The sequence below is a fragment of the Desmodus rotundus genome, chromosome 13 (genome assembly GCF_022682495.2).
Source record: "Desmodus rotundus isolate HL8 chromosome 13, HLdesRot8A.1, whole genome shotgun sequence".
In the NCBI taxonomy this organism is placed as follows: domain Eukaryota; kingdom Metazoa; phylum Chordata; class Mammalia; order Chiroptera; family Phyllostomidae; genus Desmodus; species Desmodus rotundus.
Window position 1 is genome coordinate 90,138,253 of NC_071399.1, and position 26,303 is coordinate 90,164,555.

At 40.4% G+C, this 26,303-nt stretch overlaps 1 protein-coding gene and 1 pseudogene across 1 annotated transcript; both read left to right on the forward strand.

The window, feature by feature from the left end:
* Window positions 1-55: 55 nt before the first annotated feature.
* LRRC63 (leucine rich repeat containing 63) lies at window positions 56-26,303 on the forward strand. The gene is made up of 10 exons (XM_024570264.3): window positions 56-797; window positions 909-1,150; window positions 3,448-4,125; window positions 4,588-4,647; window positions 7,275-7,435; window positions 12,534-12,632; window positions 19,451-19,587; window positions 20,689-20,772; window positions 24,710-24,949; window positions 25,374-26,303. The coding sequence occupies exons 2-10, from the start codon at window positions 1,066-1,068 to the stop codon at window positions 25,528-25,530; spliced, it is 1,701 nt and encodes a 566-aa protein (XP_024426032.2). The 5' UTR covers window positions 56-797; window positions 909-1,065; the 3' UTR covers window positions 25,531-26,303.
* On the forward strand, window positions 13,849-15,785 carry LOC112313402 (ataxin-3-like; annotated as a pseudogene).

Sequence of the window (26,303 nt, forward strand, 5' to 3'; positions counted from 1 at the left end):
CGGTAGCTGGCGCCCGTCGCCTGGGCTTCTGACTGCACCCTGCGGGTGACGGGCGCCTGGGTGCGCTCCTTTGGGCGGTCCCGCCACCTCACTTGACCAGTATCTTGCTGACTAAATAACACCGGAAAGGAGCGACATAAAAGAGGAAGAGCCGGTGGTTTTGAGAAGCAGTTGACTGCCCCGAAGGATAGCTAAGGAGTCCGATGATTCCGAGCACCTCTGCAGATAACGCGGAGGAAAACCCCGCGACACCCTAGGGACGGACTGGCAGGGGGCGCGCCGTGAGCGCTTCTTTGCGTGGTGACCTTGCGGGGCATGAAACGGCCTATTTTTGCAGCTCCCCTGCCTTACCTTCTCGACTGTCAACGGAACCTCGAATCAGTAGGCACTTAGACGTTGCCCCGAAAACTAAGCGCACGTTCTTGGGGTCTGTCTTCTGGCATCATTTGTAGACAGGACTCATTGGAACAGACGCCCTGGAAAAATCTCATTACACCGAGGACTGTCTTCTGTTGGGATTGAATAGTTATGGCCGAACGATAGCGATTGCAGTTTAAATTAAGTCATTGTTACAGAAAGAAAACAACTCAGATATTAGATACTGTGGGTCTTCAGGGGCTGTCATGCAGCGGGGGACTTTCTCATCTTTTGACCAAAACCTTTTTCCCAAATTTATAAACTGATAACGCTTTGGAGATAGAGAAAAAGCCGAGTATCCTTTCTACTGTCCTTTATTTACTAGGAGAGAGCGCTGGAAGATTGGACTTTTTGCTAACACGGGGAATTTAGAATGACTGGTAATAGTACATATATTTAAAAATTCGGTATTCATTATAAATCTACATTTTACCTAGATTCTCCATAGAAGTTTTAAAAACTTATATTCTTACCCCCGTTTTCTTTTATAGGAATTCTGCTTCGATTCAGCATAGTATTAACACGGAATGATTCTCATTAAAATGTAGTCTAGATTCGAATGAATTAGTTTTCGGCAACAATTCAAACGCATTCAAAAGCTCTTCAATTCTTAATAGCCGTGAGAAACAGTACTTATTGTTAATAAAAATGCGAAACCACCCACAACTTCTGCTTCGAAGACCTTTACCTCCAAAGCTCCCTAAGTTGCCTTTATATAAGCAAGTCCATACAGGTACGTATGTTAATCAGCAATGTTGTTAACTACTTTTCCTAGAAGGTTCTCAACCTGCACAACTCAGAATCACAGCAGTTAGACACGAATAAGCAGTACCTGACAAATGCTTGTCACAAGTTGATAGCATCCAATTTAATTCTGTAAGTACAGTCAATTCTCATTATTTGTGGGTTCTGTAGGTACAAATTTTCCTAACTGCTGACACTGATTTGTAACGTTCAGATCACTATCAGTCTGCATTTTGTCTTTTTAACCCAACAATATGCCATGTAGAACACTGCAGGGCAGCATACAGAAGTCTCTCTCACTTCTTTGACATTGGGGGTAACTGGGTGCAGGAGAGGGGTGCAAAGGGTGTGTGTATACGATGGCTCCCCATCATTGCGGACGCCCAGCTCCGGCGGGACAGGCCGTGTTCCGCCTTCTCGTTCCAGCTCTCATACTGCGAGCAGCTTCCCTTTCCCCAGTCTGTCTAGTGCCATGGTTTTTAAAAACAAAAAAAATTTGTGCTTTTGTTGGTGATTTCGCTGCTGAAAAGGTCCACACGCACAATGCTGAAGTGCTGTCTACTCTTCTTAAGCACAGGAAAGCTGTGATGTGTCCCAGAGAGAAAAATCTGTGTGTTAGACAAGCTTCCTTCAGGCCTGTGTTGTAGTGTCACTGACCGTGAGTTCAGTGGTAATGAATCAACAGTATATGTTAAATGAGCTGTCTTTAAAATGGAAATACGCGTGAAACAAGATCCTGTGTGCATTGGTTGTCAATAATGTTGAGACCCGAGGCTCAGCGTTGGATAGTTCAGCATTCACGGACACTTTATGGAGCAGATTGGCCGCAAATAACACGGACCGACTATTTATGAGCACGGGGCTAGGACTGCGGAGACAGCGAGCAGAATAGTCCTGGCCAGTCCTCCTCACGGGTTCCCCTCCGGTGGGATCAGGCAACCATACACGTAACCAAAATTGCCCGTCATAAATGCTGCGGGGTAAATGTGGGCCACTTTCGTGACCACCACTTCACAGAATACCCTTCACCCTCTCGTTCCCTACGTGGTGTCTGCGGACTCCTTACTGACAAGCAATGACCACATCAGCATGCGGCTTCCTTCTTTCCCATTTCTGGGTTCCTCCACTACCTGATCTTCACTGATTGTATTAATTATTTTAGTGTCAACGTTTACACTATTAACATACGCTTAGTCTGTAATGTGATTTACAGTGTTAAATTATTATCTTCTGATCCATGGCTATTAAAGGTGTTTAAATCAACATCTTTAATACTTATTTTATACTAACTACCACCAATTTCCTCTCCCACTTCCCTGCCAACTCTTGTTATGTCATTTCTACATTCCTATACTTTTCTACATTCACAAAATATTCTGTGAGAGTAATACCCACAGTTATGTAAGTTTTCTGCTCACTACCGATTTGGTTCTTTCGTAGTTTTCCCTTTCATGTTTTGATTGAAGTGTACCGGTCCAGTACTGCATTTCTCACTATTGACATCTTGGGCAGGATAACTTTGCGGGGGGGGGGGGTCTTCTGCTTTTGGTAGCTTGGAGACCCTATGACCTTGCCTATCAGTAATCCTGTATCTCCAAGGGCTCTCAGCAGAGTGCTCTGCACGTAGCGAGTGTTCCGAATATCTGTTGAATGCATGAACACTTAGAGTGACTGAAAGGCAGTTTATAAAAATGAGTATTTAAACACAAGAAAACTCTGACATAAGTATCTACAGTTTGCACACGATGCGAAATGCCATAGGGAATTGATGACATGGATGATCTATCTGGTCTCTGCCTGTTAGGACCTTTCAAGACCCTTAATGAAGCTTTGAAGACGAGACGCACATAAAATAAGAACCTTACATAGCAGAACCGAGCAGCATAAAATGGATGTCCAGTTCACAGTGCGGGCAGTAGTAGTTCACAGCGTGAAAAAGCATGGGGGCAAGAGTGGAACTCAGTCTAAGACTTGAAGAATTCTCCTTTATAATCTACTCTTCTTGCCATCAATTCCATTTTTTCCAAGAGTAGGTTCTCTACCCTTCATAAATCTAATACAGGTTAGCCTCTTCACTCACTTCTCCAGTTATTCATTCAAACTTTACCTCAGGCAGGGAAACAAGAGTTCTCATAGCTGAGTAAGCATATACAGAAATATTTTTAGAAGCTGAGAGAGGGGTGAGTGAATAAAGAAAAGCTATGAATGGTAAGACATTATAGTTCTGTCCCTGAACCCTTGATAAATTTAATCTAATTGTGCTATTTTTTTCTTTTTCTGGTGTAGCCACGACTGATAAAATTGAGCCACCACACGCAAAGTTTACTCAAGGTGAAAGAGATATAACTAGTTTTCCTGTTACTGTTTCAAGAAAGCAATTGCGAACCCCCGTCAGCATCCAAAACCTCTCTTTCGATGATCATGGACGAAGAGGAGTGACTACTGTTTCAGTGCCCTCGACCTCTCATAATCTTGGTCGTTGGCACATTCCAGACACTGCTACTGGTTACATATTTTTTCCAAGTTGTCCATCAGCTTCTACTCGAGTTTTTGGGAAAGAAACCAAGCAAATGAAAAGATCAAGAAAAACCAAAAGGGAGCCATCAATAATGAAAGAGCCTTCTGTTGACAACAGGCTAGAAGACATCCTAATTTTCTCCTCCACGTTCTCCAAGCCTCCCAGTGCCCCTTCCCCAGTTACCCCCCACCCACCTAAGGGCGTTCACCTCAAGGCTTTACCTTTATCAAAGAGTAGGACCTATACTTTTAAGCACCCTCTGATAGATTCGAGTGTGGTGAGGCCAACCCCTCTCCTGAGAATTACACCTGCACAAGCACAAAAACAGTGGTTTGGCCATTTACAACAAAGCACGGCGGTGCTCCTGAATATCACTCAGTTTCCTGGTGCTCTTTCCATACCAACACCAGTTTTACCAAGGAAACCTCGAAGACAGTCTGAACTAGGTATATGCATTCTGACCATGGTCTGTAGTAACAGGGTCAAGCAGAGCAAAGCGAAGGGGGCAGCAGGCAAGCAAGTGGCACCCCCTTTAATTTTGCAGAGTGGGGTGGTGAAGTGGCTCTTTGCCTATAGATTTAATATCTGACCAGAGGGCAGTGACGGAAGTCCTGGCCTTGCAGGTCTGCTAAGTCCGAACCCGGCGCTCCACCCACGTGGTGGTGGCGGGAGCCAGAAAAGGGAGTTGAGAGGATTAGAGAATCTAATATAAAGGAGCAGTGAGAAAGAACAATCGTTCAGAAGGTAATTTGGATGAAGTCCAGAAGGAGAACATTCGTTCTAACGGTTGTCTCTGTGGGCAGATTACATGGATGATTCCAACTCATTAAAAGGGGAACAATAATAAGGAAACCATAACAGCCTCCACGTGAATCCAAAGGTTGTCCCATTTCTTTTTTTTTTTCTAGAAACTCGGATAGTAGAAGCTGAAAATCTAGATGTTCAAGGCTCGCCAGCCCCACATGAAGGTAAATGCTAGGCTTATGTCATTCTTATAAAAAAACTATGTAAGGTGATCTCCATACAAGTATTCATGGGTATGGGTGTGTGTGTGTGTGTGTGTGTGTGTGTGTGAGATTCACACTATGTCTCGCCTCATTTTCAGTTCCTTACAGCATTTATTCAGCAGCTGTTTTTTAAGTATTGACTATACACCAAACTTCGTACGGACGCTGGGACAAGTAGACATGGAGTAACGCTAGTTAGTTACCTGCCATGTACCAGTCAGTTTTAACCTTAGCAGAAACAAGTGGAAGTTTATTTTTAAAATATGCTAGGTTACATATTTAAGACTTTTCTTGTTCCTTGAGGTAGGGCTGTAATGATATAAACTTCCCTCTTATTACCGCTTTTGAGTATCCCCCCAAAGTTTGATATGTCGTATTCTCATTCTCACCTGTCTTTATGTATCTTCTTCATCTCTTCTTTTAGTTCTTCTTTGACCCAGTCATTATTTAGTAGTGTATTGTTTTATCCACTCTTATTTGTGGGCTTTGCCACTTTTTTTTTTTTTTTGCAGTTGATTTCTGATGTCAAAGCATTATGCTCAGAGAATATGCGTGGTATGATTTGCATCTTCTTAAATTTGTTGAGGCTGGCTTCGTGGTCAGCATGTCGTCTGTGTCCTTGAGAATGTCCCTGTGAGCCAGACGAAAGTGTGCACTCTGGTGCTCTGGGCTGAAGAGCTCTGGAGTATCGATCTTGCCCATCAAGTCTAGTGAGTCACGTGAGACCCACATTTCCTCGTTGACTTTCCTGTTCGGATGGTCTGTGTATGGCTGTAAATGGGGTGTTTAGGTCCCCCACTATAATTACGTTTTTGTTAGTCTCTCCCTTCAGTTCTGTTAGTTGCTTTATACATTTTTGTGCCCCATGTTGGGTGCACATAATATGGAGGGGTGTTATTTCTTCTTGAGGTAGTGTCTCCTGTGTCATCCCAAAATGTCCACCTTTTTCTCTCATGGCCTTTTTTATCTTGAAGTCTGTTTTGGCAGATGTAAGTATGGCCACACCTGCTATTCTCTGGATGCCGTCTTCTTGGAGTATCATGCCCCCCCCACCCCCTGTCCCTTTGCTCTGTGTGTGTCTTTGGAGCTGAGATGTGTCTCCTGAAGGGGGCATAGAGCCGGGCTTGGTTTTGTGACTCAGCCCAGTGCTCCGTGCCTTTTAATTGGTTACTTCAGTACACTGAGGGTGATTACAGGTACGTGAGGGTTTCCATTTTACCCTTGTTTTCTGGTGTTGGTCTGTCTTCATTGTTTCTTTTCCCTCATGTTTCTTTTTGTTTGTTTTAGTTTGGTGGTCTTCGGTGATGTTTGCTGTCTTTCCTGTTGTGTTACGTGGTGTGTTTTCGTTTTAGATTTTTCGGTGGTTGTCATTAAGCTTATGCAAAAGAAAGTTTCGTATATACCATAGTCCTTCCCCCCCACCCCGATTGCATCTCATCTCCATTCGCCTGTGTAAAGTCCGCTTTTTGCTGCCCCCTCTGTTCTGTTTCTGTGGTCACAAATGATCTCTTTTCACGCTGTGAGTTCATCTCTGAATTGTAGTCGCTGTGGTCTTCTCTTTTTAGAAATGTTTTTACCTCCTTTAACTTTTCCGTTATATTTAAGTGTTTGACCCCTATTCTGAACAAGAGTTAGTTTCCTTTTCTGTATGTTAGTCGTCTTGCTCATAGTTCTGTATCTTTTTTTTTTTCTTTCAGACAGAAGAACACCCTTCAGTGTTCTCTTGTAATGGTGCTCCTCTCGTGAATCCCCTCAGCTGCTGTGTGTCTGTAAATGTCGGTGTCTCCTTCATCTCTGAAGGATAACTTGGCTGGATATATTATCTTGGCTAGTTATTTCTCTGTCCATATTTTGAATGTTTGATTCCACTCTCTCCTAGTGGTAGGGTTTCTGCTGAAAACTCTGATGATAATCTAATGAGATTTCCTTCGTAGGTTACCCTCTTCTTTTCCCTGGCACCAGCACGGGCTGTTTCCGATGGAAAGTGAAATCCGCAGAACATGATAAAGTAAATTCAGATGATCTATTTGGCTCACTCCTAAGTTGCTGGGTTTCCTTCTTTTTTCATTTCTTGTGTGGAAGCCTTGAAAGTGAGGGAGGAGCTGAATTACATTAGGCATTTGAATCATGCATCTAGGTAATATTAGGAAAAAAGCTGAGGTTGCTCTTTGGGAGGTAATTTCTATTTTGAGTTGTGCTTACATGATGCCCTTTATTAGTTTTGTGAAGCAAGAACTTGTTTATGTAATTCATAGTGAAAGATTTAAAAATACTTTTATATATAGTATATAAAGACTGAGATTAATGGAGTCCAAATTACTGAGGCAGAGATACATGAGCACGTGGTTTTCTTTGTGAAAGACAGTTGTGCTGTATTATATGAAAAAGAACAGCAGCAGCAATAGCCCCCGCTTTGGCAACACGACCAACAGAGACAGGGTGGGGGGTGGGGGGAAAGGTTATGGGGAGTCTCCTCCAGAGTGTGAGCACAGGTGAGCCACTTCTCATGACTGACTGTTGTCACACGTCCCTTTCGCATTTCACTCTAAGTGATGACATTGGTTTCACGTATTGTTTTCTTTACGTAGGACTCGTTCAATTAGGGAAACCGACTGAAGCAGAGACACAAGTTAAGCGCCGCGAGGTCTATAAGACTGTTGTAACAACGCAATATGAAACGATACAAGCCATGACCAACCTGGCTGTGGTGAACTGTCAAATATATGGGAGAAACGCGCTGAATCTCAAGGTATGACACCTACTTACTGATATATTTTTTGTTGCATTGGAAATTATTTTTGCTTTCGGTTTTCTAACTTAGGTTAGTTTGCATAGTATTAAAGGGATCTTTCTTGTTGCGATAGAGATTTCCCAGGAACATATGCAAATTGCATCTCTCAGCCTGCCTGTCCTAGTTTGCCTTCATTCCGGTTTTTAAAACCACTCATATCCAAAGCAACTATACTGGGTTGGCCGAAAATTTCGTTGTTTTTTTTTTTTTTTTTCCCGTAAGATGGCTCTCGTAGTGCTTAGATGTCTTTAACTTCCTTCAAAACTTCATTTTAGTGCATTGTATGTGACACCTGTAATATCAGTGTGCATTTTTAAAAAAAATCAAAATTGGTGACTTTTTAAAAGGATTGTATTGATTTTATTTTTAGAGAGAAAGGAAGGGAGGGAGAAAGAGAGGGAGAGAAACATCAGTGTGTGGTTGGCTCTTGTGCACCCCCTATTGGGAACCTGGCCCTGCAACCCAGGCATGTGCCCTGAGAATCGAACCAGCGACCCTTTGGTTTGCAGGCTGGTGCTCAATCCATTGAGCTACACCAGAAAGGGCAAAATTGGTGATTTTTTGTGTAGCCTTTTTGACATTGAAGATGGAAGAAAATACATAACATTTTCAACATATTATGCTTTATTATTTCAAGAAAGGTAAAAACACAACTGAAACATAAAAAAAGCTTTGTGCAGTGGATAGAGAGGGTTCTATGACTGATCTAATTGTCAAAAGTGGTTTGTGAAGTTTTGTGCTGGAGATTTCTCACAGGACGATGCCCCACGGTCGGGTAGACCAGTTGAAGTTGATAGTGATCAAATGGAGACATTAATTGAGAACAATCAATATTCTACCCATGCGGGAGAGAGCTGACATACTCCAAATATCCAACTTTAAATAAAGTTATTGGTGAAAATGAAAAATTGGTTTTTTATTTTATGGAAAAAAACACACGGACTTTTTGGCCAACACGATAGTACTCGTTTCATTGCCTAGTATGATTTTTAAAAAGTGGGAATCAGAATTATCATATTTTTAAGTTACCAAGAATCTTTGGCCTTTGTGCCAACTCTGGCACAAGGCCAGCTTTTTACTGAACACAAGCCCAATATGAATAACAGTAAAATAGTTACCATTCATTAAGCACCCACTATGTGCAAAGCAAATGTTACCCTTAAAACTTAGGATTCAGCAAAAAAAAAAAAAAAAAAAAAAAAAAAAAGCCCTTATAATTCATCCAAGTAGGTACCAGAGGCTTCATTTCACAGATGAGAGCACTGATGCCCAGTGAAAGTAATTCACGCAGGATCACGCAGCAAGCAAGTGGCAGAGCTGGGGTTTGAACCAAGAACCCCTTTGCCTGAAAATCTGTGATCTTTCACATTCATTTTTATTTTGAAATCAGTTCAAGCTCATTACAAGTTGCAGAAATAGGAAAAGTTGCAGGGAGAGTTCCTTTGAGAAACTAAAACATTCAAAAATGCCTGTGCGTACTGGAAATGTTGAAAGCCACGCGCATGCCCAGGGCAGGATGCGTGCTCAGAAAAGACTGAGAATACCCTTCGCTTCTGGCTCTGTCGGTCTGTAGGTGCAGCTCAGGTGGGAAGGAGAGGCTAAAGCAGAGTTTTACATGGGTTGGGTCAGCACTGAAGGGATGTTCTTGCATAGAGCCGGTCTGAAAAAGTAACTGACGAAAGCATTGTTTGCTCTTTCTCGTGTTCGAAGAAATCTCTGCCAAACACAAGTTAAGGAGCAGAGATTTCAAAGAGAACACATACAAAAGAATACAGACTTAGCAAAAATAGTTTCGAAACATCACTGCACAAACCAACAGCTATAGCCCACGCCAAGCAACAAAACCAAACCCTGACAAGAGGAAAGGATTTGGTTTTTAGAATTACTACACTATAATATTCAAAGTGCCCAGTTTTTATCAAAATGAATATCAGATAGACAAATAAAGATAAATATGGTTCATTCACAGAACAAATGGACAAAGACTGTGTCTGAGGAAGCACGGACATTGGACTCACTAGAGAAAGACTTTAAATCAACTCTCTTAAATATATTCAAATTGATAAAGAAAATCATGAACAAAAGGCAAATAAAAGAACTAGGAGACTGATGTGTGATCAGAGATTATCAATAAAGAGATAAAAATTACAAAAAGGAACCAAAAATAAATTCTGGAGCTGAGAAATACAATTACTGAAATGAAAAACTCACAGGAAGGTTTAAACAGTAGATTTGAACAGCGAGAAGAAAGAATTAAGGAACTGGAGGATAAGCCAATTGAAATCATCAAGTATGATGAACTGAAAGAAAAAAGAAGGGAGAAAAGTGAACAGAGCTTAAAAAATCTGTGAGCCATCATCATCAAGTGTGCAGATAATGGGAATCCCCAAAAAAGAGGAGAGAGAGGAAAAGGAAGAAAGTGTTTGAAGAAATAATGACCAAAACTTCCCAAATGTAATTAAAGAAATCTATGCATTCCAGAAGCTCATCAGACTTCAAGAAGGATCAATTCAAAGAGGTCTAAGATATATTGCAATGAAATTGTCAAAAGCCGGGGAAAATGCTGAAAGCAGCAAGAGAGGAGTGATTTGTCTTGTATAAGGAATCCTCGGATTAACAGCCGATTGGTCGTCAGAAGCCATGAAAGCCGGAGTGGAATGGGATGGCATTTCTGCAGTGGTAAAAGAAAAGCAATCTTCCCACCAAGAATTTGACATCCCACAAAACTACCCTTCAAAGACAAATGAAAAATCAAGGTTTCCCCAGAAAAACAAAAGTTTAGGGAGTTTGTTACTTGTGTTGCTTTACAGGAAATGCTAAAAAGAGTACATTAGACATTAGACAGCAATTCAAAGCCTCAAGAAGTAAAGGACTCTGGTAAAGGTAGAAATGTGTGTGTGTGTGTCTGTGTGTACACTGGTGTTATTCTATTGTTAGTTGGTAAAACTTGTTATTTTCTATATTATTTAAAACACAAGTGCATAAGGTAATAATTATAAATCTATGTTAACGGACATTAATAACAGGAAGAAGGAACCCCTACTTCTGCATACTACCCACATAGTCATGAAACGAGTACCGTTAATTCCAAGATTTTTTGGCCATGAACCTCCTTATTCGTATGTAGTATATGTACCATAGCCTAACATAGCCTAACCCTCACTGCGAGCTTAGGCTTCATCCTCCATCGTTACAGTTCCTTGGTTCATTCAGTTGTTTCCTACTGATTCTACGATCCTTAAGAAAACAAATGTTCCGTATTTCCTGGAGCATTAAATATACTGGGGGCACCATTAAATTTTAGTCAATTCAGGCTGATATGACAGAGTACCATATAGATTGAGTGGCTTAAACAACATTTATTTATTAAAGTTATTGTGATGAGAAAGTTTAAGATTCAGGTGTTAGCTAATTTGGTTCCTAGTGAAAGCTCGCTTGTTCATAGCTTTCTCCTTGCTGCACGGTCACATGGCAGAGCGAGAGAGAGATACAGAGAGAGCACGAGCATGCACGCATGCGCTCCGGTCCTCTCTTATTCTCATAAGGGCTCCACCCGTCACCAGGGCTCCACCATGAAGGCCTCATCTAACCCTAATTATCTCCCGAAGGTCTCTCCGCTAAGAAACATCACATTGGGAGTTAGGGTTTCAACATGTGAATTTTGGAGGGACACAAACATTTAATCTATAACAAGACCTAAGTACTTGTCTTTCAGAAATTGGTGTATTTAAGCAAGAACTTTTGTATAGATGTCAAAATAACAAAGATAACCGAGGCATAGAAATGTTGGTGGCCATGTGGGCTCTTGGTTCTTCACTCTGTGCAGGAAAGATGTCATGACACGTGCCTGGGTGATTTTGAGAGTACTTTCATTAATGCTGGGGACAGTGAAACAAAGGATGTGCTTAAGAAAGGTGAGGCAAGATTACAGCCACAGGAGTGAGCCTCGACATGGCTGCCTTGGCCCCTGGGAAGCAAGAGGAAGAGTCCAGCCTAGGTGGGCTGCTTTGGCCCCTTTGAAAGAGAGTCACACAGGCAGCAGAAGCAAGCCAGCTGGGCTGTGGGGACTCAGAAAACCAGTTACAGAGGCATAAGAAGGACCCTTGGAGACAGGTTTAGGGAGTTAGCCCAGGACGAGCTATTCTCCTGGTTACCTTTAGAGCTTAGGAGAAGGAAAAGCAAAGATACACAACTGAGGAAAGAAGCAGGGAAAGGTGGGAGCGTGCTCTACAGAGAGGGGAGGGGAAGAGAAAGAGAGAGAGAGAGAGAGAGAATGAATGAATGAGGGAGAGAGTGTGAGCCCCTGTGCAGGCTCTGGGTCCTTTGTCTTAAGAGTTTATATCTGTTTTTGAAAGGCCGGAATTTTAGGAGGTGTCTCAGGGGAGAATCTCAATAGGAAGAATATTCATCAGCTTTTCAGGTGTGTCCTTTCAGGATCCTTTCTCTCCTGGATGGGGGGGTCACTAGTCATTGCTTAATGCTTCAGCGGATGTCGTCGCAAGGGAGGTGAGTCCGGGTGCTGGGGGAGGCCATGTTGTCCAGCCACCTGCCTCAGTTTCCCCATTCCACTTGCCAAGGCCTTTTCCTGGCCTCTTACTGTCCTGCCTCAGAAGTAGAGACATGAAAAAACCCAGGTGGTGACAGACAAAATTAAATATAAAAAACAGTTAATTATTTATATGCCAGCAGGTAGTGAGTGCTCGGTAAAGTGCTCATTATTCATCGAAGTCCTGTCAGACACACGTCATTATACTGATTACACACAATAAAGCTAGTGTTTCTATCGCTTACATATTTAAGGAATTACGATACTGACAGACTAAGACGAATGAATGGAAGGTGACTGTAGGCTTATTAGTGTGTTACGTAACCACTGTCGCTCAGAATATGAGATTCCCCCCCACCCCCCAGGGCCGCTGGGGTTGACCAGCTGGCCTGGCGGGCGCCAGACTTAGTCTCTGGGCACAGGGCCACTGGGCAGAATATGAGATTTTAAACTTTGTATAAAATGTTTTGTGCGTTGTTCATAACCTCTTCAATTGTCACTTTCTTTCAGGGTTTTTTTATCCTGAATTGTCCAGACTTAACATCTTTGGCTTTGCAATTAATATATCTTAACTTATCATTTAATGATATCAGTTCCTTTCCTACAGAGGTAAGTCCATTTTTATTACTGTACATATGAGAATAATCTTTATTATGAATAATTATAATAAAAAATAGGTACATGATACCCTGCAGTTGCTATAAAGTAAATATATTCTGGATTGCATCTAAAAAGGCTTATTTTCAGAAGTACAAAAAGTACAGTACGTCTTTCCTGGGAAATCCCATGACATAACCCTCAAAGACTGTTATAGTCAGGCTCTCAAATATATAATTGTGTGGTGTATATAAAATAATTTATTAATTCCTCTCACTCTGAATAAAACCTAAAATGAACTTCTTCCTGTGTTTACTATGTTAAACCAGAAGCTTTGAAAACAAAGTTCGGTGGCCAGGTAATGTGACGCTGTGACAGCTTTTAGTTATCATTGACACAAACAGGATATTCTGCATAATATTAACAGTATCGAGAAGAATCACATGTGGGGATGAACTAATTCATTGTCGTTTTCAATAAATGGGTCATTATGAGTAATTAGGACGGTATGTTTCCTGTGTCTTTCTGAAATTCCTCATTGGTCACTGGGTGATTGGTGGTTTTGCGAATTCACTTCCAGAATATTGACTTTCAGTGAATTTATATTTAGCCAATTGACTTCCTTTTTAATGTCAAATGTATAGTATTGGAAACATTTTTCATAACTTCTCTGTAATATATTTTTCACTAGAAGAGTTATTTTTTCTTTTCTAATACATAACAACAATTTTATAACTGTTTATAACTGTTTGACTAGGACACATTGACCAGAATTCCCAAGGAATATAGGGGTCTTTTTTCTTCATGTTAATTTTAACTTTTCTTCTAAATCACAGGTGGCAGACACAAGGCCCAAGGGCCGAATCCAGCCCTCCACCTTGTTTTATCCGGCCTGGCACCTTGTTTCTACCTGGCGGCAGCCCCTAGTTAAAGAGTAGCTACATTTATACAGTCCTAAAGTTACATTCGGCCCTTTGAAGGCCACCATGAGGCTGATGTAGCCCCTGGTGAAAATGAGTTTGACCCCCCTCAAAAAGTCATAGATGAGGCTATATATCTGCCAAGTTATACTCTATCCACTGGAAAAGAATTTGTAAATACAAGAGAGCTCTTCAGATGTAAAGTGTAAAGTGCCCACTTTTTAAAGAAATCTATAGAATTTGTCATTAAAACACAGATCTGGGTGGCCCTGGCCAGGTAGCTCAGTTGGTTAGAGCGTCGTCCCGACATGCCAAGGTTGCAGGTTGGATCCCCAGTCAGGACAAATGAATGAATGAATGAATCAATAAGTGAAACAACAAATGGACGTCTCTCTTTCTCTCTCTAAATCAATACAAATAAAATAAAATACAGATCTGTGTTATACAGCTGGGGATGAAATATTCCAACAAGGATGGTAACATCCAGGCTTAGTTGGGCTGTGCTGGGAGTAGACTAATGGTACCTAGTTATCAGCATAGAGTAAATGCCTTCCATAGAAGACCGGAGGCTGGTGGAAATGTGGTGATTGGAATTATTACAAGTTTCATGGAACACTCAAGATGGTAGACTGCAGAAGACAGAGTCTATTAAAATAGTTTTAGATAAGAAGAGGTAGAAGCCGAAATAGTAAATAAGAAGGTTAATATAACAAACCTTATAAATACATACTTGGTCTACTTTTTAAATCTTGGATTCTTTAAAATACATAAACAGTAATAATTAGTTGTAATAATGTATAGTTGATCTTCCCTAAGAAATAAGAAGGCTCTCTTTGTACTCAGCATTGCTTGAATAATCTGCAAGAAGAATATTCTAGCCCTGTGGAATCATCTCCCATTGTACACCAGCTAAGTGAAGAAGGCTTAGTACAACTGATGAGAACGGCAGAAGAAAGTGACTAGTGAAGACTACCACGCATTTTTACAGCAGCCTCCTGGAAATGTGGATGGTAGTGGTTTTCTCTCTATTCAAATGATAAGCAACTAATCCCGTTCAACAGTCCAGTGTATCAGAGGCTCAGGATCAATCCCATAAATGAAAGATCATTTGCATGCAATCATAAACAACCCTGGTTTACAGTTAGAGAATTAGAAAACAGTGGTTCAACTTGAACTCTCTCTTGATGGGTCAGAGTTAATATCAGACCCATACTTCACACTTTTTTTTTTTGGCCTCAGTTACAACAGGGAGGTTATTCTGTATGCATTTTTAAGGGTGATCTGCCAGACTGCGAAGCTGACCCACTCCTGCAGATGACCAGGGTCCAACAGAAGTATTAACCAAAGCTTATTAGAGAAGAGTGGGCACAACTCAAAGACAGAGAGTCCAGAAACAGAGCTGGAAGGAGTCTTAGCAACAAATGATGGGTCAGGAGTGTTGGAAGACGATGAGGAGGATTTGCAGCGCTCTCTGCCACTAAGTCACCAAGAGATTGGCATGGACACAGAAGACGGAGAAGCAGATCTCGGCAAGGCTATTCGGCTCAGTCTGCAAGGTAGTCCAGAAATATATCTCAAGGTACTCCACAGACATCAGGTATGGAAGAGAAGCCCACTTTGAAAGCAGCAGTGGCAGGACCCACCAGGACAGCTCCCACACCCACTCGAAATGCTGACCCTGAGTCCAGGAGCACCTGGCAGTGGTCCAGGTGATGTTATGCGTGAGGAAGACATGCTTCGGGCAGTTGTGACCATGTCTTTAGAAACTGTTGGAAATAATTTTGTAACAGAAGAAAATAATAATACCTTTTACAAAATCGCTAGAATATTCGTACTTTCCAATATTATCCTGTTCAATTAAAGCCTGGGGTCCATTTTGGTCATATGTCAAAGAGAACCATGTTCACCAGAGGAAATAAGACTTTTCGGGGGTTTACAAACAAAAAGATGAGCAGGGGAAAAATACATCCATTGTAGAACTAAATAACGACCCCTCGAATACTAGCCAAAGGGGCATTCAACAATTAAAGACAATTAAAATTGTTTTCTAAATTTCCTTTTTATTTTTGAATGTGCAGTATCTAACATGTCTAAAATTAGGACATTTTTCTTGGATCTTTTGCAGACCAACTAATAAGCTCTTGCCACAGAATTTTTTCCATACATTTTGTTTCCTTTTCCTCCCTTCTGTGTAGGTAAGTCAGCCCACTTTCATCACTTACTAGTTGCTTCCGTGTCTCATTAACTAAATTAACCTCTTAGAACAGTGTCTCTTCTCTATCTTGATAATGGTTCCGGAAGGGTAAGTGTTCTTCCTCCACCTGCGTATCGTGCACTTGGGTGTTTCTGCATGTCCTCGTCACGTGTCTGCTACCTGGTTTTTATCATTTGTCTACAACTCTTTTGAAAGATGGTAACTTTTCTTGAGGTTTTGATTCTTAAGCCCTCCAAGATGAGAAAATTATTTCATGATTCTGGTGCATTCCTAAATTCTGAAATCAGCTCTGCACAGGTATTTAAGTATAAGTGAGCATTACAAAATGACAATAATGTATTGTTAGGTCTGTGACATGTATGAGTGTAATATGTATAACAATTACAGTGTGAAAAAAAGGAACAGGGAATAGAGCTATTTAGGGACATTTCCACGTCTCCCTGGAACTAAGTTGGTGTAAACCTGAGGTAGATTCTGGTAAGTTAAGATGTATGTTATAACCCCTACAGCAACCACACAAAATAATAATTCAAGAAAACATGGTGAAAAAATCATTAAAGCAATTAAAATATTATACTAGCAAATATTCAGTTGATGCAAGTGAAGACAATGAAGGAAGAGAAAATAGAATATGACATATAGAAAACTATATGTAAAGTGGTGATGTAAATCCATCATGTGAATAACATTAAATGTGAATACATCAATAATCCAAAGATAAAAGTTTTCAGACTGAATATAAATCAAGTTCCAATAACATGCTGTCTACAGAAGATATACTTAAGATAAAAAAATACAAAGGGGTCAAAGGTAAAAGTATGGAAAAAGATACATCACGCAAACCACGACCGTAAGAAAGCTGCAGGGACTATACTGATATCAGGCAAAATTGGCATTAAAACAAAAAGATTGCCAGAGATAAAGAGGGACATTTTGTCATTCTATCAGGAATGAATATATATATCCCCAGAATGTGAAAAGTGAAATAATTGATGGAAGAAGTTAGAATTTCAAGAATCATAGTTATAAACGTCAGTATCCCACCCTTCATAGTGCATAGAACCACTTAGCAGAAGATCAGCAAAGAAACAGAAGACTTGAACAACCCTGTAAGTCACTGAGACATAATAGACATCTGTGGAACACTTCAACCAATAGCAGCAGAATACATAATTCCCCAATTTACATAGCACATTTTCCAGGATTGACCATATGTTAGGTCCCAAAGCAAATCTCAGTGCACTTCAAACAATTGAATAGCACAAGAAGTATATTTTTGGCCATAGTAGAATCTATGTAAACATGAATAGCTGAAAGACATTTGGAAATATATATAAATTAAGCAACACATTCTTAAGTAACCCATGATTCAATGAAGAAATCAAAGGGGAAATTAAAAAATACTTTAAGATGAATAAAATAAAAAGGCAACATACCAAAATGTTTGGGATGCATCTACAGCAGTGATCAAAGAGAAATTCATAGGTATAAATCGCTATATTTCAAAAGAAAAGTCAATAGCCTAACCCTTCTGTCTTAATCTGTCATTTTAAAAAGAGCAAACTAAACCTAAAGAAAAAATAAAGGAGATAATTAAAATTAGTAGTGAAATTATGAATAGAAAAACAATAGAGAAAAATCAACAAAACCAAGAATTGATACTTTGAAAGATTAACACAATTTACTAACCTTACACAGACTGACCAAGGTTAAAGAAGACCCAAGTTACTAAAGTTAGGAATGAAGGAGGGGCCATTACTACCAACCTCACAGAAATAAAAAAGATTTTAAGAGAACACTACAAATAACTGTAAACCAACCAACCAGATAACTTTGATGAAATAAACACATACCTAGAAAGACAAAAGAATGAACTTGAGAAGAAATAGAAAATCTAATGGCTCTATAAAAAGGAAAACATTCAATAGTAATTTTAAAACTTTCCACAAAGCAAAGTCCAGGACCACATAGCTTCATTGGAGAATTCTATCAAACATCTTAAGAAGCATTAACACCAATCCTTTACAAACTCTTCCAAAAAAAGGAGAGAAAGACAAACTTCTCAATTCAAACTAGTAAACCAATTAACACACTAGATATCAAATCTAGACAAAGATATGGATAGAAAAGCAAACTGTGGAAAAATACCTCATAAATATAGAGGCAAAACCCCGCAACAAAATGCCAGCAAAACAACACATAAGCAGGGTTTTGTGCCGTGACCAATGTGATAGTTATCCCAGAAATGCAAGGTTGGGTAAACATACAAAAATCAGTCAATGTGATACACCATTTTAATAGAGTAAAGGGGGAAAAAAACTATACAATTATCTCCATGGAGACAGAAAAAAACATTTTACAAAATTCAATATTCTTTCATGACCAAAACACTCCAAATCTAGGAATAGAAAGGGTTGTCCTCAACTTGACAGAGAGCATCTACAAACACCCACAGCTTATAGGATATTTCATGGTGCAAGGCTTCAGCTTTCCTCCTAAGATTAGGGACTGGATGAAGATGTCTACTCTTGCCACTTTGCATTCAACACCATACTGCGCTTTCTAGTCATGGCAGCTGGGCAAGAAAAAGAAGTAAAAGGCATCTACATTTAAAAAGGAAGTTCAGTGATCTCTACTTCAGATGATGTGTCTTATGTATATAGGAATCCTAAGGAATTCACTAAAATTATGTTAGAACTAAGGAAGGAGCTCTGCAAGGTTGTGGTGTACAAGATCAATATACAAAAATCCAATTGTAGTTCCAAAAAATAGCAGCAAACAGTCCTGACAAATTAAGAAATTTCATTTACATGAAAAAATAAGAGTAAGTTTAACAAAAGTGCAAAAGTTTTACTGTGAAAACTACAGAACATTGTTAGAAATGGAAGGAAACATACTTAGATGCCAAACATCCCATGTTCATGGCTCTGAAGACTTAATATTTTTACAACGGCAATACTCCCAAATTGGCCCACAGATTCATTGCAGCCCCCGTGAGAAGTACAACTTGCCGATTTTACAGTTTGACAAGCCGATCCTAGGGTTCGTAGGAAGTGCAAGGGACTCCAAAGGCCATAGCGATTTTGAAAAGGAAAAACCAATCTGAAGGACTTCCACTTCTGATTGCAAGATGAGTACCCTCTGTTCCACCAATCCGAGATCAGCTAACGTAAGACCTCATTATGATTCACCAGAGAGCAACAACTATCTCAGTCAAACAAAGGTCATAGATTTAAATGGTGTATTTTGTGTTTAAATTTTATATGAAAAATCAGTGGATATGAAATCACTACGAGAAGAGAATGAAACAAGCTGGCTAGGGTATCTGACACCCTGTTGATTACGAAGGTTAATGCCATTTGTCTTGTTCTGCAGAGCGCTCCTTCCTCCCTCATTCTTTGCATAACTGCGTCCTATGAAACCAGGCGTTGAACAGGATGAGTTTCCCATTCAGCAAAGGACCAATCTTGAGTCAAGGGTATCTCAATACAGCAGTTGCGCCATTTCACACATCGTGCGTGTCACGCTGGTCAGTTGCTTTGACAGCCTTCCAAAGGTACTTGAGATGTGCCGTGCAGACAACCAGTGTTACTGTACGGATTCTGCTACATCAGGTCAAAGCCTTTATAAAATGTGACAAAAATTTGCATACTTTATGATTCTACTCATGTTTGTTTCCCTTTTCTGTTCCTCAGGTATTTTGTCTGAAATATTTACAAATACTGATCCTGAGAAACAATCCCATCAAAGCAATCCCTTCTGAAATCCAACAACTTCACTACCTTAGAGTTTTCAACATTGCCTTTAATTTGATTATGAGTCTTCCACCTGGGTAAGGTTGATAGTTTGAAATTATAAACATAGAAATAAAAAGCTTATGATTTAGAACAGGATCAACTGCCCTTTTGAGAGCACCTAGCAACTCTTTAGCTATTTAATAATTCTTATTCTATTTTAAGTAGCTGACCTGTTTTTCATTGTTGTGTTAGAAATAATACTACCAGCTACACAGATGGCAATTAATCATTGTTGACCTCAATTCCCTAAGCTATGAACTACGAAATTAGTCTTTATAGTATCTAAGGTCTTGTAAACGCTCCCGTGGGCTGCAGCTGAGGTTCCCTAGGGATATCTCAGCTGTGGCGGGTTCCCTCCAAGAAGTGGGGGATCTCAGCCCCAAGCCAGGCTCCCCAACTCAGAGCACCAGAGTCGGGAAGAGGCTAGATCTTCCAGAGAGGAGCTCAGTAAGGACAGCAGTGGCCTTAAATGAGACACTAGGTCAGGTGGATTTAGTAGATATCTTCAGAGCATGTGACCCCAAAGCAGCAGAATATTGCACATGAAATATTTTCTAGGGTGGACCACATTTTAAAACATAAAGTAAGTTTCAATAAATTTCAGAAGATCGAAATCACATCGAGCATCTTCTGTGACCATCATGGTAGGAAACTAGAAATCAGTCACAAGAGAAAAGCTGAAAAACACGAAGTCATGGAGGCTATATAACGTGTCACTACACAGTGAGTGGGTAGCAATCAGACCAAGGAAGAAATCGAAAGACACCTTGAAACAAATAAAAATGAGAACACAAAAACCTGAAACCTATAGGACACAGTGAAAGCAATCTTGAAATGGAAATTCACAGCATTACAGGCCCATCTCAAGAAACAGAAAAATCTCAGATAAACAGTCTGACTTTACACTTACAGGAACTTGAAAAAGGAAAACGAAGCCCCAAGTGAGTGGGAGAAAGGAAGTAATAAAGATCAGAACTGAAATAAGTATCTAAAAAATATATAAAATATCAATAAAACCGAGAGCCGGTTGCTTGAAAGGATAAACAAGATGGACAAACCTTTGAACAGCCTTACTTGTGCCTGGTTACGACAAATAGATGACCATTTTGACAATTCATTTTCTCTTTCTATTTAAGGTTATTTTACTTGCCCTATCTTGAAGAACTTAATATTTCCTACAATAGTGTTGCTGTTATTCCAAATGAAATCGAGAAACTCAGGTATTTTGAAAGTAGTAAGTACGCACAACGTCATTTGCTCCTGAAGGGTTTATTTGGTGATGATTTGATGGGGAAAATTGAGCTCATTCATTTATTTAATAACCACAGAATATACGTAAGGCATAACATTTACCAAAATGTAATTTGAATGATTGGCGTACATTTTTATGGCATAACATGAATAATTATTTAAAGGACAATACTGATGACCACTTAATAGAATGGCAAGTTATTTTGTGCATTTTTTCATGTGTGTGCCTGTAGTATTTTTTGTGAGGCAATATATACAAAAATGCCAATAATACACAATGTAATTTTAATGCTAAGCTCCATTTCTTTCTCACATTAATTTTTTAAAAGTCTCTGAAGTTTACTGATGTCGTTCTAGGTGAGTACTGTACTATTTTGATTATGACTTTAGAATAATTTTTAATAATTATTAGGAAGATTAGATTTCAATAATAGTCCCTTAACTATTGTGTTTAGATCACAATCTTTAAGATATTTGATATAATTTCAAGTCCCTCTTCACCCAGAACATATAAATGCAATGTTAGGATTTTAATTGGAATTGTCTTGAGTTTACATATAAATTTTGAAGAATTTATATTTCTGATAAGTCTTTTCATCCTAAAATATATTTTTTCATTTGTTCAGATCTTATTTTATGTTCTCTGTAAGAATTTATGACTCACTATACTTTATATTTCTTACTAACCTTTCTAAATATTTTATAATTGTATTGCTCCTGGGAATGTAATATTTTTTCTTAAGTTTTATTTCTAGCTGACTATTGCCAGTACAGAATAGAGAAAAGCTATGTATTTCTTTACATTAATTTAAAATCAATTTATCTTATCAGTTTTAGTTGAGTTTTACTAAATTGTCTTTGGTTTTCAAGAAGCATAACCTTATCTTCAATAAAACTAGATAATTTTTTCTCCACTTTCCTAATATTCATACCAATTATTTAATTTCCCACGTGGCAATCTTTGTATTTAATAGAGGAATTGAAGGTGTTCACATTTGTTATGGCTGATGTATTTATTTTTTGCCTTCCCTTTTACTTTGTATTTACTATTTATTTACTTTCTCCTTTTCATATATATATTTGATTTTTTTCAGGGTGCTATTTTTTTTTCTTCCTTGTTAATTTTGGAACTCGACAGTACTTTCCCAGTTTGTTAATAGCTATCGTTCCTTTCCCAAAACTCATAAATACATGTTTCTTTACTATTTTATAAAAGCAGGACAAAAGCTACTGTCCCCTCCGATGGGGCTGTCCCCTCACTGGGCAAACCACCAGCAGCGGGGACCTCGGAGCACTTTCCCATCCTGCTCTGCTTCTCAAACACTCGCCCCTGACCTAATTGCCTGTTTTGCTGAGACAGTTTAGGAACCTTTGGTTGGGATTCCCGTTAGCATTGTTCTTGCCATTCTGTCTCTTTATTGAAAGACTATTTTTAGCACTTGTCTCTCACAGCTTCACAAGCTGCCCAGGGGCGGGCCACCTCCCGGGGCGCCTCTGCACCCTCCATCAGCTTCCCCAGTGCAGGCGAGGTGCCTGAGGCCAGTTTCATTCCTTTTTCCTCTTTAAGTGGTTCTTATTTTTATCTGGAAAGACTATGATCCTCTCATTATCTTGATCTGCAGGAATTTTATCAGATTAATTTTAGAAATATGTTGTGTTTTTTTAAACTTGTTTAAAGTGCCAAGCACCCGATTCCGCTCTGGCAAGGGGGGCACAGCAGGCAATTCTTGGGCACCGGCTGGGTGTCCTACAGTTCAGCTCAATTCGGACACTGTCCACCTGGAGATGGCTTTAGACTCCACCGGTTAGGGCTCAGTCCCACAGGGCTGCCCCCAACTTCAGGTGCCAATAGCAAGCTAAGTTGTCACCTGGCCTTCTTTCTGCCTGGCTGCGAATCAGGGTCCCCGCAGCCTCCTCCTCGGGTGTAATTAATTTGCTAGAGCAGCGCCCAGAACTCCGGACACCCATTTGCTCTCTAGATCACCAATTTATCATAAAGCAGATTTATTTTAAAATAGACGTCAATAGCCAGATGAGGAGAAACACAGGGTGAGGGCCTGAACACGGTAGCTTCTGTCCTCAGGGAGGATGGAGCTCGACGCTGCGGGGGAGGGGGGCGCACAGTGACGTGCTCTGGGCCCCCACCTGGAGGCTCCGGGAGGCCCTGCTCCATGGTTTCCCTGGAGGCTCCATTGCGCAGGCAGGATTGATTCTGCCTCCGGCCCTTCTCCGCTCTCCAGAACTTGTAATTTTTTAAAGCGTTTTGCTGTTTGCTCATTAATTTCTTCTGCTTTGCCTCTGAGATCTCTATGAATACCATGTTCTTCTCCAGCTCATCCACTTAATATTTTAGTTTTACAAATCATGTATTTTGGTTCAAGAAGGCCTGTGCGTGCATGTGTGTGCACGTGCACTATTTTGAATCTTATTGTTTCTCCTGCCCCAACAGAGAAGAAGTAAAGAAGTGCTGGCCTCGGGAATCCCTTGTCCTGTGATTTGTTTGCTTTCTCTTCTGTGCCCTACCTTCTGCGCAGGTCTAGCTAGAAGCCTCAGAGCACCATTGGGAGCGCCGAGAGGGGCAGCGCAGCAGGACGTTTTGCTGCTACCCAGGATGTTCAGATGCACAGTTTGTCTCAACGTGGAGCTCTTTAAAGACTATTTAACTTTAAAAACCATATAACCTACTGAGCTCCCCAGAACTTATTGAGAGGAAGGGTGGGCCCCTATTGGGGGGGCCTCTAAGGTACGCCAACCCAGGCAGGGCAGCGTCGTCATCCCTGGTGCTCAGGGGACGCTCAGCGGCACGTCTCTGGAGGGCCCCACACTTACGCTGATCACCCATAGGGCTCTCTGCTTCTGGCCCCTCGATCGTATTTGCTGTAGAGGGAGAAAGTGACCCTGCCAGCTCTCTCCTTCAGGACTGAAGCAGAGCCTGGGGTCTGGCCCACCCTTCCCAGACTATGGGAAGTGCAGTACTCAAGCTGTGGTTGAGGGATGAAGCTGGCTGAGGGACCGTCTTTCTCAGCATTTGCTGTCGTAACTTAAACTGCATGGATAAGAGACGGGACACCAGAATGCAAATGAGAATCTGTAGGCCCCCAGCTGCTTATTACCTAAAGTCTCTTAATTGAAAATCCACAGCCAATTGGTTCTATCAATGTCTTCACTCCTGATACATCTGACAAGTTGGATCAGCTTTTGATTTGATTTTTATTCTCTCGTGAATAGATACTTTTCTGACTGTTTTTCAGCACTAGTTAGAATGGAGATAAGTGACTGCAGAAAACACGATCAACACAAGTGCTTTAAAAAAAAAAAAGAAAAATCAGTAATGTTGGTTCTCTCTGAATAAAGGAAGAAGGGTTATTAGAAGCAACTGACACAGTAAAAACCAAGGGTACTCAGGTGATGCAAAGTCAAAATACAGTGTAGCACATTTTGATAGTGTTAATTTCACTGTTTTGATTGGGCTTAAATGAAAAAAATATGTAATGACGTTCAATTGGTCTATGAAAATACTCTTTCTTTGTATCCTTATACCATAGGTGGTATATTTTATGTGGTACAACATTCATTCATCTTGCTGTGTTTGTGATTATTTTTTTATACAGTGATGACATGTCACAAGACCCAAAATACATGCTCAATTCTACAATTCACACATGTGAACTTTTTTGCATAATGATATATTTGTTCAGTTGCTTTTTAAGTTAATTCTCTTGATTCTAAGGAAGTACTTAAACACTTATCTTTTATTGTTAGAGTTTTATAATACTAATTTTAAGGAACTTTGGGACAGAATATTACTTCAGTGTTATAACTTGCATAAAAGGTATTTATGCAATACCTTTTTAATGCACATTTATGCATAAATACCTTTTAAAGTGCGGTTTTCTTTATCCGCAGGTCACTCAAACAATTGGTTGTTGATGGGAATGACTTGACATCTTTTCCACCTGGGATTTTGAAGCTTAACCTGAAAAAAATCCAATTTGATAATAACTTCACTCATCCTTACCTTTGGAAAGAGAATTCTTTGAATAGTCCACAGCGTCTTACTCAAATTGCTTCGTTGTTCTTTCTAAAAAATAATCTACATAAATATTACGATGTGATCCCAGCAAAAATTCAAGTGTTACTAAAGGGGTAAGCAAATCATGAAGCCTTTTTAACCAAAATGTACTGTTAAGCATTTAAAATGTCCTTCACTAGGGGCTCAGTGGACAGTTTTACTATGAACACAGAGCCCACACCACACGTCAAAACACACAAACACACACACACACACACACACATTTCTTCAAATGTTGCCTGACCAGGAACTGAACCGGCAGCCTTTCAGTTTGCAGGAGAACCCCCAACCCGCCGAGCCACTCCAGTCAGAGCTCCTTTATTTTTTAGCATTCACTTGCTCACTTGTATGTATGTCTTAGCTCCTCAATCAGAGGGCAAGATCAGTGATGATGAAGGTCGTATTTCCTACTACTTTGAGTCTTGCATGGCACCACCCGAATGTCTTTTCTGCAGCAGAACCCGACTGCAGATTAACGCAGCATTTCTTCCGTTGCAGCGCATCCAAGTGCGAGTGGTGCGAAGGCCCCAGGTTTGGAGAAGGGTACCGCGTCATCCAGTCCTGCAATGTGTTCGGAGCGGCACGCCTCCCTGTTCTCTTCCACGTCTGCTCCTCTTCCTGCTGTCAAGCAGTGAATGAAAACAGTGTTTTCTAGACAGTGGCCCTGGTGACAGCGTGGCTGCAAAGCCTGACTGGATGATCACACCGTAATTTTTGAATTCCACCAAGCCGTTCAAGTTGACATGAACAGTTCACTTCTTTGAGCGTACGCTGTACGCCACACAGGTTCTGTATGGAGGTCGTTAGTGCTTGCTCACGTGAGTCTCCTCTGTGATCCTTGCTCCTTAGGGGAGTTGGTGACCGTTAGGGACTGGTTGCAGAAGAATTGGTGAAGGTTTTTGGATTCCAGTGATGACCTAGAATATTTCTTTCAGAGCATGTTTCCTATAAAGAGAAAAACGTTAGCATCTTCTGCAGAAAGGCTGTATCTTATAACTGGCCTGTTCATGCATCCATTCTAAGCGATAAGATAACATTTCGAAGTCCTCAGTGGAGTTTTGCTCCATATGGCTTCAAAACCACGTGTCCAGGTTCCCAGCATGTATGCATTTCGGTGGACATCCATCCAGGGCCAACCCTCTCAACTGTAGATTACTTTGGGGAATAAAAGATCAACTCCAGTCCTATGTTTACTCACTTGGATTTATTACCCAAATATTAACCAGGCTCTTAGAAAACTGGCACAATGTCTCACTTGCAGTGACCGTCATCTCATAAAGCCCGACTCCACAGACAGGGCCAGCATTCCACAGGCTTTGGGGCCAGGCTGGGGGAAACTACAGTCAGCCTTCCACACTGCCTTGCAGAGCCACACACGCGTGCCGTGGCACTGGAGGCTTTAAGAGCTAGTGTTTGGGAAGGGGAAGG

Excerpts from the sequence above, each read along its gene's own strand:
- LRRC63 (XM_024570264.3), top strand. The coding sequence starts at position 1,066 with ATGCGAAACCACCCACAACTTCTGCTTCGAAGACCTTTACCTCCAAAG. Across the intron at positions 12,633-19,450 it reads TCAGTTCCTTTCCTACAGAG|GTATTTTGTCTGAAATATTT; the intron begins GTAAGTCCATTT and ends TCTGTTCCTCAG. Across the intron at positions 19,588-20,688 it reads ATTATGAGTCTTCCACCTGG|GTTATTTTACTTGCCCTATC; the intron begins GTAAGGTTGATA and ends TTTCTATTTAAG.